The sequence below is a fragment of the Cryptococcus neoformans genome (assembly GCF_000091045.1).
Source record: "Cryptococcus neoformans var. neoformans JEC21 chromosome 7 sequence".
Lineage (NCBI taxonomy): Eukaryota > Fungi > Basidiomycota > Tremellomycetes > Tremellales > Cryptococcaceae > Cryptococcus > Cryptococcus deneoformans.
In genome coordinates, this window is record NC_006692.1 from 615405 (window position 1) to 627220 (window position 11816).

Sequence of the window (11816 nt, forward strand, 5' to 3'; positions counted from 1 at the left end):
TTTACTCCTTTGGGCAATGTGCCTGACTCACCAGGAGCATCTTGATGCCAATTGTCCCAGCGGACAGCATAGAAATCAACATTGGGCTTAAAGATTTGTGCATAGACTGGAAAATGGAAGGCAGAAAAGGCCGTCCGTCTGCGCGTTCTGTGGGACTTTGGTCTACTACTCGACACTATTGTATTCCGCTTCTTCGGGCCAGAAGCTGCCTGCTAATTTTTGCTACTGCTACCATCTATTACTTACTTCCTCTTTCCTTCTTATGGGAACTGTTGACTGCTGCTGGCTCCCGACCGAGACCGGAGGAAGCTGATGTCTGACGAGCAGTAGTGATCTAACTATGATCTGTGATCCGTCGTGATGTTGCTGACATGATGATGAATGATGATGAAGATGATGATCCTTTCTTTTAGCGTTTGGTGAATGATTGGTGGTTAGTCTGTTGAAGCCCTAGCTCAAGCACGTACATGGTGAACAGTGCAAGCTTTCGACTATCAAGCGTTGAACGAAGCGGTTCTTCGTACGTTAAACGGTACTCAATAATAACAGCATCGACAGGATCCACATCCCTGCCGATGGTTCGTGGTTCAAGGCGCTGATGATGGTTGATTGGCTTACAAGCTATGTAGCGTATGATTTCATCAAGAGGCTTACATTATATATTATGATGTCGATTGTAGTAATTTATAATTTCATGGTATAATATATAATAGTTCTGCTGGTTGGGAAGCAATATATATACAGAACAACTATGGAAGCTGTAACCTGTGGAAAGTTGAGGAAATATGTACTGTGTTCGATCTCCCACCCTGTTCGCAACCAGCCAGAATGGCCAGCAAAAAAAAAATTGAAAGATGGAGAGAGTAGACCGATAAAGTATCGGATCCCCGGCCCTTACTACGTAGTATTTTTTGTTTGCAACGATTGATTGATGGGCTTCAGGATCGTAGTAAAATAGTATCTCTAGTAATAGCAAATAGTGTGATATGTGGTGAGCGATACATGATCCATTTGCGCGCAGTAGTAGTAGTTCCGGTTCATCATCCTTTACTTGGCTTTACGTAGCCACGATCATGCGATTGATTTCTGACAGGCAAGCAACAACGTCTCGTTTTTTTTCAGTGAATCGCTTTGATCCCGATTATCGCCAAGCCCCAACGATTGAATGAGAAACGATGATCTCTCAACTTTTACAATGTCATACGACAGGTGTGACAGTGTCTGCCACATTTTCTTTGTTCATGTTTATGTTTGACAGAGGTCGATACCAGTGCGTGTAGCTTTTAAGTCTCTTATTTGGTTTCAGTGGGAGCCTTAGATAATGAATTTAATTATGTAAAACAATGGTTCTGCAGCGGCCGGAATACTAAAAATTGATGCCCCGCATTGATGCAATAGATGGCATGCATCTACGTGAAACAATGTTAGCTGACCGTGGTGAGGAACGTTTGAATTCAAGCTTCATATACATTTTCAGAATCTAACGTGGCAGGCTAATCATCCCAAGAAAACAGCATTCATAGCGTCGACAACATATTCCAGCAGTGGACTGACCAATGAAGGCTGCTCCAAAGCTCAGCTTGTAGTCACAAACTTACAGCCTGCTCTGATGCAGGACTATAGTTTTGATAGAATTGGATTTGAATTGATCGGTGGCATTTTGCATACTAATGTCGGAATTGCCATTCTTGAAGTCCCACACCTATGAAAGCAGATGAACTGTAAGCGCGGTACCTGATGGCAAAAGGCGTGACACGTACTCGCTTATAGAGGAACGCCCCGCCAAGCACTTGTAAAGCCCAAAGAACGGTTGTAATAGTGCCGAATACCGCTGCCAGGATATGTCCTTGAGAGAACATGGAGATGGTGTTTATTAGTCCAGCCGAACCGGTAGCTGCAGTTCAAATCAGTGTGTACTCCAACCAACGTACAAGCTTGACTTACAAGGAATACCGATAAACATGTAGATGGAGTAGAGCAAGTGGAAGCCACAGAACAAGAAATAAATATCTGGACATTTCTATGTCAGCATTTCATACCATTTACTGGCCTCAACTTACAGAAAAAGATAGCCATAGCCTTGCCTTCATTTCTGCAGTAGCCTAGATAAATTGGTCGGAACCATAAGATAAAGGAGGCAATCGTGATAAAGACAAGATAGCTTGCTGAGCTCGCCATATCGGCTCTGAATGAAGATAAGCTTAGTCAGAATGGTACAGTGAATTGATGCTCACCCTCCTTCTGAGCTCCCGGAGATCAGCAAGAAGATGCACCCCAGCAAGTTGATGATGAGAGCCACTACGAGCGCATACCATTGGTATCCAATCAATGTAATGGTTTGCCTTTTGGATGGGTCTTGGATGACACTAGGATCGTAGTGAACAAAGGGATAGACTGTACTGAAGTAAGTACTTGACGTCTTAGTCAGTGGTTTCAAGCGTCACGTACTTGGGGGCCAGTTGTTGGCATATGCTCCAGACTCCTGTTGTCTTCTAGTAAATTCCGCCTCTCTCCTATTCAACTCCTCCTCTCTCCTTCTAAGTTCTTCTGCTTTCTTATTGGCATCTTGATTGGCATGACCACCACCGTAGCCATAGTCGCCGTACGTATTCGTTGTGGATCCACCCGCGCCACCAAAGGAAACTGACGATTCATTGGGTTGGGAGAATGGGTCTCTGACACTGTCGGCAAAAGGGTCGGTGTCAAGGGTGGCGTGAGCGGGCTCGTCTGCAAAGGGGTCCAGCTGGTTGTTGTGGGACATTTTGTTTCTGTTGGTTGGCAAGAAGAAAAAAGTTGAAAGCCTAAATGATAAAGGTCGGTACTTGTTCCTTCTGGCGCACGCCGTAGTAGTATTAAGGTTGTGACGACAGGCGATCTGACATATTTGTTGGCCATCATCATATAATTAATTAATAATTAATAAATACTTAATACTTTTTTCAACCGCCGCGATCCACCACCACCAACAACAGCAGCTGCAGAGAAATAGAGTATGAGCGGAAGCAGAGACGAGCAACAGTAATTGTCCATTGCTCTACAAAGCGTCCCATTACCCTCATGAGCTCCGTATTCAGCGCCCTTAGAAGGCTGATTCCATTTGCAAAACCCAAGGTGGGTGTCTTGCTATTAACTTGGCCAGTCCTCTGATAACGAACAGGGACTCATTGGTTATGATCTCCAAGGTATGTCCTGTAGCCCCACTGATTAATAACAGCCAGCTGATCAGGTATAGGCAACCGCTACTTTGAGATACCAAATCCTGCAGGAGGCCGCACTAAAAGATTTGTGGAGTATACCGTTAATCGCGATATCGCTGAATATGGCCGTGCGGACTTGAAGCCACCAGGTGAGGGAGATTTCCAAACGCTGACAGTACTTTACTGACCTTTTTCTCAGTTCAGTGGAAAGCGTGTAAGCCACAAACCGAGGAGAGTGAAGACGCCACTGACTCCCTAGTCAGGGTTATCTCACACTCGTACAACACCTCCGACGGTGCAAGAACTTGAACACGATTATGAGCGACAAATCTCCCTCCTTCCGAAGGTTGCCGCGATTGAGGCTCGCGAACGTGAAGAACGTATTCGCCAGGGCTATCTCTTACCAGACGGCTCCGAGGTTGAACATCCACCTTCCCAGATTGGTGCACCTTCTACAAATACAGAGAGAAAGGCGCAGGCTCAGAGGTTCATATCTTCGCCGCAAAATCACCCTACAGAGGCGCCGAACGAACGCTCTCCGTTTATTTATCCTGTGCCTACTCCCCAATCCCCAGGGGTTGCATCGCCGAGGAAGACTATAGATCCATCGACTGCGTCAGCCAAAGAGTTGAGGAAACTGGCCGAAGAAGATACTAAAAGGCGTATGGCGCAGACAGGGAATATGGAAGTGCCGCAGAAGAACGGTGTGCAGTCTGTACAGATGGGCAAGGGAGGGCTGGAACCCAGAAGGAGAAGCAAAAAGTAGAAAAAAACTAGTCACATCACGTATTATCACCACTCTTTGTTGTACATCTAACATCTCAGCCTTTGAGTACATGCATACAATAAATTTATATTCCAAATTGATGTGCGGTGACTATTATCTGCTGCTGCCGAAATTTTATTCGCTTTCCCCATTTGCACGCTTCGTCCTTGCCCATGCTGCCAAACTTCCTGGGGACAGGAAAAAGCTTCTTGGTGATCCTTCTTTCCTCTGTGATGCTCCAGCTTCTGGTATATCCTTCCAACTGTCGCTGAAAGCGGGGGGAGGTGGCGGGTAGAACTCAAATTCTGCTGTTTCTGGAAGAGGCTGCCGATTTCGAAGCAATGACAGGATAAGGGACATGCCTTTGCGAGACTGGAAGATCTAAGCATGAGGTCGGAACGGATTGTCAAACTTACTGTTTCAGAGTTGCCTTCAAACCTGCCTACACCATACGTCTCTATCCGCTGCCTAATAAGACTTGACCATGCACCACCGAAATGAGACCGAACCTCGGCAGTCGTGTGATGTAACGTTGTACTGATAATGGTCAATACGACCCTTTCGATTAGAAAACTTACCCGTCAGGTCCAGCCCTCAGTTCTCCGCCTTCGATAACATGCATCAACTTTCGATGATTCAAGTTTCCCTGCTGCACTCTCAGCCTAGGCTGCCTTCCATATTCCTCGTCTTCTCCTTGCAGATCCCTCCCTTCTCCCCATCCGGGTGGGTCCACCACACTCTCCTCGAGAACCCAAGCATCTAAACCTCGGCCTCCTGATGTCGCACTTGATGGTAACCATCTTGTCGCCCACTTTGGCAAAATTCCTCTCTTCAAAATAAGCCTAGTGGTATGGATCTGACCTGTGACGGGATTCACCCGGCGAGAGAGTACATCAACTGACAGTACATGGCGGGCAAAAGGATTAGGGTATCGGAGAAAGAAGGCTAAAAGCGGCGTGGGTGGTGGGTCGGGGCTGGACATGGCGGGGTCTGTCAGTCCCATCTGGCTTGCGTGATGTGGATAGGCGACTTACTATTCATGGGTTTTCTTATATACTTGCACCATCCCGTGGCCCTGTGGCTTTGGGCTGTATAGTATTAGCACAGGAAATGTAAGTGGTCGAGAAAGACGAAGAAGCGTTGTCCTGTCTGCTGCTGGACTTGCGAACTTTCGATGCCAGAAAATAAACAGTGACGATCCTATGTGGCAACAATTGTGGCGCTTCCTATTCGATCATCCGATGTGCGTCTGTCTTTCGTCTTGCGTTATCCTCCGGGACAGAGCTGCTCGAGGATGATGCATGGGAGCTGGCCACGCTGCCATAGCTATGCCATTTTGCCATGCATAACGTTTGCATCATGCCTATAAACAAGTACGACGAAACCCACAACAGATGGCTCGGCGTAACGAAGCGATCGGAAGTCACTGCCCACTACGGAAGCAGCTTGCGTCTCTCACATGGGAAGAAGCCCTCCCCAGCCTCCTTGGCCTCCCTAGCAGAACCTTCTATACATTGTACAGATACTATATACTGTCAAGTGTCGAGCAGACACAGATGTGCATTCATTAAAGCGATATTAGTTTTAATTCTGACCATGTTGTTCAGGCCCAGCCGAGGTCTTTCTTGCTGAGACCGAGGGCAGAACTCAAGATTGGCTTGATTTGATACCCAGCAAAATTGGACATGAGACATACATTGTTTCCTCCTGCTGTTATCCTTCATGCATGCTGTGACCATTATTGCATGGGATGGAACCCTTTTCGGCATCTGGTGAAAGTGACAGTAAATTGACGCACCGTGGGAATCGTGTTCATCTTGCGACAAGAGCAGCCAAGGCAGAACGAACTCCTGTGCAGTTCGTCAACAGAATATTATCATTTTCTCGACTTTTCTATATTCCATTTCGCTTGTCGACCACCATTATCCTCCTCAATGCCTCCCTCCAAATCGGCCAAATCCGCGGTGCTCAAAAAGAGGCCATCAAGACGACGCATCGTAGCCACAGAGTCCGACTCTGACGACGAGAGTCCCGTCCAAGCAGCTGCGTCAACTTCGCCCCAGCCAAGTGTTGAGGAAGATTCAAGTGTCGATGCTGAAGGACCTGGATCTGGAGGAAGTGACTCAAGCTTGACGCCTGCCCCGTCTCCCGAACAGGTGAAAACGGTTTCAACAAAGATCCAAGCTGTCCCTAAAGCAAAGGATGTCGAAAAGAAAGAAGGAGGTGATACCGGAGATCTTATGGCGCCAGTATCCGATATGGCAAAGGGCTCTGTAACTAGAAAAGGCAGGCAAACGAGAGCTAGGACCAGAATGTCCGAAATTGGATCAGCGGAAAACAGTGAAGCTCCGTCTCCTGCTCCGACCCCTGTTCCTCCAGCGGGAGACGTCGATGCGCTTGTTGCGGATAAGTCTACGGAATTAGACTCCGGAAATACAAGCCCCAAAAAGATAAGCCTCAAGCTCAAGGTCGGGGACGCCACAACTACGAAGGTAACGGCTCCTGTAGAAGATGAGATGGGAAATGAACGAGAGAAGTCCGCTTTGAAAATGAAGAGTGATATGGAGAAAAAAATTGGAAAGAGAACGTCTGGAAGCATAGATGACGAAGGTCTGGAGGATGTAGGTCTAAAAAGAGCCAAGGTGAAAAAGATTGGAAAGACAAAGAACGACAGCAAAGGAACGGAAGACGATGGTGAGGGTAGAACGAAGGCGAGAATGGAAGAGGAAAAAAAGCCGACCAAGACCAAGAAAAAGTCTAAGAGGATCGTTGTCGACCATGAGGATGAGGATGTTGCCTCCACCCCTGAACCTTCTATGTCTGAAATACCTACAACAACTACGCCGAAGCCAACTTCACCCGCCAGACCTCTGTCACCAGTCAAAGCTTCAAAATCTAGCAACAAGCTGCCTTCATCATCACAAGCGAAGGATAAATCCCCTGTTACCGAATCTTCTACGCTTTCTGTCCCTGCATCTATTACAGCGACGGCAAAGCCCAAACCCAAACCCAAGGCCATCACCAAGCTTGAAGGCACCGAGGTATCCCATAAAAAAACACCATCTGCGGGATCGGTCAACGGTACTCCTCAAAACAAGCTGTTGAATGCGAAGAAGACACCATCAGGTAATATCAAACGTCCGTCTGGAAGTGCAACTAGTACTCCAGTGAATTCCACTCCCAAAGTAAAACCTACCGCGCTCGGTGGGAGTTTACTCGCTCAAACACTCAACGTGTTGAACTCCAAGCAGGGAAAGGACGAAAAAGAAAGTGCTAAAGGCAAAGAAGACAAGAGAGAGAAGGAGAGGAAGGAACGAGGGAGGTTCGGATGGTATGATGACTGGGTGCTCAGGTAAGGCATGACCCGTCTACTATCTAATCATAATGCTAATGAATGTCATAGCGCCTCGGAGCAGAAGGAATTCGACGAGAGTCGTGCCAAGAGGGAGGCGGAAAGAAAGAAGCGCGATGCGTATGGGGTGAGTATCTTCCGAGTTCTCGGGGCTTTCAACTCACATATTGGCTTTAGGCAAATATGTTGAATTTACAAGAAGGCCAGGATGCATGCCGAGTCGATAACGTAAGTATGCTGCTTTACCTTGATCCTGATATTCTGACACATGAAGCGTAGACACAACCCTCGCCTGCCGTCTTTGATCGATTGGACCCGAAAGAAATCAACACAAGAAATGACTTGCCGTCGCAGATGTTACAGAGATTACTCGGGTTTTGATTGAGCAGGAATTTAATAGACTTTTCGGTTGTACATTAGTGTAGAACAGTCCATGTGTTACTATATCACAACATTTGCATCCCCTTGATGACATAGTTCAGTCTGATTTTTCCTTCTCCCCGATCCACTCCCACCCGTCCATGTCTTCCACTTCTCCAACCTCACCGCCAATCAACTTGCACATCCTTACTCTGCCTTTTCTCACTTTTCCATCCTTGATAAGCTTATCCAAGTGCGCGTTGACATTCTTTGCAGCTGCAAAGAGCAACCGTTCATCTTCGCTCTTGTAAAGTATTCTTGCGATGACGCTCATGCTCACTCCCTTTGAAACGTCAATCTTTTCAAGTGCCTTTTTTTCTTCTTCAAAGTCGGGTAGAGGGGATGCCTTTTGTTTATCGAGCATTGACCGCCCCTTGACTTTGTTTTCCGCTTCCTTCTTCTCATGGATCTCCTTTTTTAGCGTGATAAGCGCCTCTGCGATGTTTTCACCTCCATCTTCGACACTGAGCGACGGGGAGAAGCGTTTCAACGTAGCCACAATCTCATCCTCTCGTTTCTGCCGATGTGTGATATAAGTCTGGATGTGGGAGACGGACGCTTCTTGCGAAGGTATATGAGGTCCATGGGCCGGATAGAGGACTCTGGGTTTAAGGGCGAGCAAAGTCCGAAGCGAGGTCATATCTAGGCCCACACGATCAATTACTAGTCAATGATGATCACAAAATAGACTCACAAGTCGAGAGATCGGTGAAATGCGTGGTGCCCTGACCCAATACTGTATCCCCTGTGAAAACGCCTTTCTCTCCCTCCATCAAAACCAAACTGACCGAATCGGCTGTATGTCCTGGAGTTTTCAGGCATCTCACCGAGACTCTAGCAATTTCGGGCACTTCATTCCATTTTGCCTTGCCATTCTCGTTGTGCTTTAACAAATGCCTATACTTCGGATCGATAATAGAGATCATGAGGCCCGGCAGGATAGGATGAAAAGGTTGAAGTGGTGAGAGAGGTGTGTATGTCCCAGGAGGCAGAGAGTGCCAAATAGACGAGTCCGAGGTGGGACGATCTCGCTCTGATGCATTAAGCTCGGCTTCGTCAGGTGAAGGGAGTTTCCACAATTTGGGAGGGGGACATCCGTGTTCCTTTAGAGTTTTAAGGAGAAGAGGCAATGCACCAACATGGTCCAGATGCCGATGGGTCAGGACGACATGCTCAATGGTGGGTAGCTTGCGTACCCCCGTCTTCCCTTCGTACCCTTTGACCCATGTACTTTCTGGACCGTACTCTGTCAAGCCGAGCTCATCCGCTCTTGGTTCAGCTTCCCGTTGCTCCTTGACAATTTTCTTCACCTCATCTCTCCTCTCTTCCTTGAAGTTTCTCAAAGAAACCTGGGCGGCAGAGGATTCAAAGTGGGTCTCACGTACTCCAGATTCGAGAGCTAGGTGGTGCAAGTGCACGAGGAGCAAGTCGACGTATTGCGCTGCTGTGTGTGGTGATGAGGTGTCCACCAGAATGAGTGGAGCATGGGGGTTCGAAGGGGGCTGCAAGAGGTAGGAGTTTGTGCCCTGAAGTGTCATCAGGCCCGGATTTTGGCCCAAAACCCGAGTGACATGGGCCGATAGCTATTTGGCAAAGCAGGGTGTCAGTGGGACGCAGATCCTACAACGAACGATATGACTCACCCTGGTCACATCGCTCAATTTTTCCGTATTTCCCATGACCATTTTGTCACTTTTTTGCAACTGTTTGTTGTTCGATCGCCAAGCAAAATGTGATACCAGCCTCCTAAGGGTCGGAGTGATCAGGAGACAGAAGCGCAGATGGTTGCTATTTCCAGTTGCCAGTGTACGGGCTGGCATATATATAGGACACGGCTGAAAGGATTGAACTATGGCTGGGGATACATGGGGGCGGACCGCTGAATGGAGCGGGGGAGAGTCAGTCGAGTAGAGCCGCCGATAGCCCCTCGGAACGAATCCTTTGTTCTCTTATCGGGTGGAGGTGGAGGTACAATCTTATGCCGTCATCACTTCCATCTCCTCTTTCCAGCAAATGCCTGCATTCACATTTTGCATGCTTCGTAATCTACTATACCCACCAGTTCCAGAGGTGCTTGACATCGTCATTTACATTTTTAATGCTATGTATCTTTACCATCCTCCCGGAGCCCCGCCATTGCTCGCATCATTGCCCCATCCACCACCACTAGCGTTCGCCGTCTGACCCCACCCACTATTGCCACCGTCGTTGCTCACGGGAGCCTGAGCAGGAGGACCTCTCTTACCTCGCGAGCCCCATCCGCTGTCCTTTGGCTTGCCACCTGCAACCGCACCAAACTCATTCATTCCACCTCGCATATGGGGAGGTGGTTCCCGGGACCCACCGAAACCCATTGGAGGGCTACTGGCGGCAGGTGCACCTCCCAACATCCTCAGCCGATCAGGATGGATACCCGCGGCACCACCAGCAGGCGCAGATCCGGAAGGGGGGGCAGGGCGAGCATCAGGTTGTGGGTAGGTGAAAGACGCTGCAGCGGGCGAAAGAGTATCACTATCGGCAGTGGCAGAAGGAGTACGTCGCCTGTTACCCCAGCCATTATCACCGCCTACAGAGGCGTTGGCCCCGGTCACGCGACGGGACGAAGGCTGACTATAGTCGCGAGAGGGGGCACTAGGGACCGGGTCGACGACAGGGCCTCCACCTAGCATCCGCAGGCGCGAGGGGTGAATACCAGCAGGAGTCGAACCTGTTTCAGAAGGGGCGGAGGCGGAAGCAGGTTCGCCCCATCCACCAGAGGCAGGTTCACCCCAGCCACCAGGATCGGTACCAGAGACAGACCTCTCTTCATCGCCCGAGGTAGCCGACTTGGCTTTGCTTGCGTTTTTGGAGGACCGCTTGTTTCGTCGGGAGCGGAAAGCCAACGGAGGTAAGGGTTCAACGGGTTCGAGCATAGGGGTGGGTTGTGAATAGCTGGTGCCTTGATAAGCATTCGGGTCCAGCGTTGGCAGTTACACGTAAACTTACACAACACCGCCTTCCCATGGTACGTATGCGCTTTTTTTCGGTTGCTCAGGCTCGGGTTCTGGGGCCAAGTGGGAATGGACCTGATTCTGTTCAGTGGGATGGGCTTCGGCAGGATCGATAGTGGATGGTTCACCCCATCCTCCTGCATTGTCCTCAGAGGTGGAAGTGGGCACCGGAGCAGGTGTAGGTTCCCCCCATCCTCCAGCGTTGTCCTCAGAGGTGGAAGCGGGTACTGGAGCAGGTGTAGGTTCCCCCCAGCCTCCATCTGACGTAGCAGTTTCGACCGGAGCTGAGGTTCGAGCGGGCGATTGAGGGTGAGGCTGGCGTTCGTCTGAACCGGAGGAGCCATTGAGATTTACGCTAGACAGATTTTTGGTGACCTCTTCAGCTGAGGGAGTAGACTGTGAACTCTACGAATTACAATACCATAACGTCAGCCCATTATCTGGAAAAAAAGAGAGCCGACTTGTATAGCAGGCAAAGACAGCAGCCACTGCTTTTGAAACTAAACTGACCTGTTTTGCTCGCTGTGCCGCCTGGAATTTTTTGAACTCTTGGAATTCGAGCCATTCCTGCATGGCCACGCTGACCGTCTGTTAAGAGGAGGTTTGTCAGCCGTCGCGGAGGCTCTGCCGGGGAACGAGAGGATGGGCTAAACCTACGTTGGCATCATTTGGGGGCACTTGGAAGGTCATTCTGGTGATATTGACATTGTGGAAAGAAGAAAAGAAGAAGAAAGAAGGAAACGGAAGTGTGGGAGAGCGAGCGGTCGCGGTTAACCGTAAATGTCCAGATCGCGCGCGTCTTACGGTTAATCGGAATTACGTAATTACATGGCATTCAGGCTGTACGTAATACAGCCACCGAGAAAGAGGGGAAACCCCCGAAGCGCTCCGACGACATACAAGCACCGGGAAAGCGTCGGCGTCAGTAGAGAACTCGCAGACTTGGGTGAGACTCGAGCGCAGAGTCATCACGGCTCGGGCAACAGCAGAACAGCAGAGCGGTACCCAGAGCCTGGCACGTCTGGTAGCAATTGGTCCACAGATGCATCCCTAATTCCAATCCAACACGTCCCTATAGCTCAATCCTAAAA

At 49.1% G+C, this 11816-nt stretch overlaps 7 protein-coding genes across 7 annotated transcripts in view; 2 read left to right on the forward strand and 5 right to left on the reverse strand.

Moving 5' to 3' along the window:
• Positions 1-1400: 1400 nt before the first annotated feature.
• On the reverse strand, positions 1401-2853 carry CNG02170 (hypothetical protein). The gene is made up of 6 exons (XM_024657552.1): positions 2449-2853; positions 2235-2394; positions 2061-2185; positions 1945-2010; positions 1761-1894; positions 1401-1702 (listed from the first exon to the last, which is right to left on the reverse strand). The coding sequence occupies exons 1-6, from the start codon at positions 2759-2761 to the stop codon at positions 1595-1597; spliced, it is 906 nt and encodes a 301-aa protein (XP_024513225.1). The 5' UTR covers positions 2762-2853; the 3' UTR covers positions 1401-1594.
• A 103-nt stretch (positions 2854-2956) lies between these two features.
• On the forward strand, positions 2957-4048 carry CNG02173 (hypothetical protein). Its single transcript, XM_024658622.1, has 5 exons — positions 2957-3111; positions 3158-3182; positions 3233-3346; positions 3397-3411; positions 3461-4048. The coding sequence occupies exons 1-5, from the start codon at positions 3058-3060 to the stop codon at positions 3961-3963; spliced, it is 711 nt and encodes a 236-aa protein (XP_024514544.1). The 5' UTR covers positions 2957-3057; the 3' UTR covers positions 3964-4048.
• Positions 4003-5138, reverse strand: CNG02175 (hypothetical protein). Its single transcript, XM_024658623.1, has 4 exons — positions 4998-5138; positions 4542-4937; positions 4380-4500; positions 4003-4335 (listed from the first exon to the last, which is right to left on the reverse strand). The coding sequence occupies exons 1-4, from the start codon at positions 5027-5029 to the stop codon at positions 4099-4101; spliced, it is 786 nt and encodes a 261-aa protein (XP_024514545.1). The 5' UTR covers positions 5030-5138; the 3' UTR covers positions 4003-4098.
• Positions 5139-5849: 711 nt separating this feature from the next.
• Positions 5850-7800, forward strand: CNG02180 (conserved hypothetical protein). Its single transcript, XM_572186.1, has 4 exons — positions 5850-7315; positions 7367-7442; positions 7493-7543; positions 7595-7800. Exons 1-4 carry the CDS (start codon positions 5898-5900, stop codon positions 7694-7696), a joined length of 1647 nt encoding a protein of 548 aa, XP_572186.1. The 5' UTR covers positions 5850-5897; the 3' UTR covers positions 7697-7800.
• On the reverse strand, positions 7770-9627 carry CNG02190 (conserved hypothetical protein). The gene is made up of 3 exons (XM_571926.2): positions 9379-9627; positions 8430-9318; positions 7770-8377 (listed from the first exon to the last, which is right to left on the reverse strand). The coding sequence occupies exons 1-3, from the start codon at positions 9553-9555 to the stop codon at positions 7794-7796; spliced, it is 1650 nt and encodes a 549-aa protein (XP_571926.1). The 5' UTR covers positions 9556-9627; the 3' UTR covers positions 7770-7793.
• A 124-nt stretch (positions 9628-9751) lies between these two features.
• Positions 9752-11463, reverse strand: CNG02200 (hypothetical protein). The gene is made up of 4 exons (XM_571927.2): positions 11383-11463; positions 11236-11313; positions 10721-11130; positions 9752-10666 (listed from the first exon to the last, which is right to left on the reverse strand). The coding sequence occupies exons 1-4, from the start codon at positions 11413-11415 to the stop codon at positions 9847-9849; spliced, it is 1341 nt and encodes a 446-aa protein (XP_571927.1). The 5' UTR covers positions 11416-11463; the 3' UTR covers positions 9752-9846.
• Positions 11464-11753: 290 nt separating this feature from the next.
• CNG02210 (cytochrome-c oxidase, putative) overlaps positions 11754-11816 on the reverse strand; it is a 537-nt gene continuing 474 nt past the window's right edge. The window contains exon 4 of the mRNA XM_571929.1: positions 11754-11816. This exon is cut by the window's right edge and continues 100 nt beyond it. The gene's annotated coding sequence lies outside the window, so the exon portion shown is untranslated.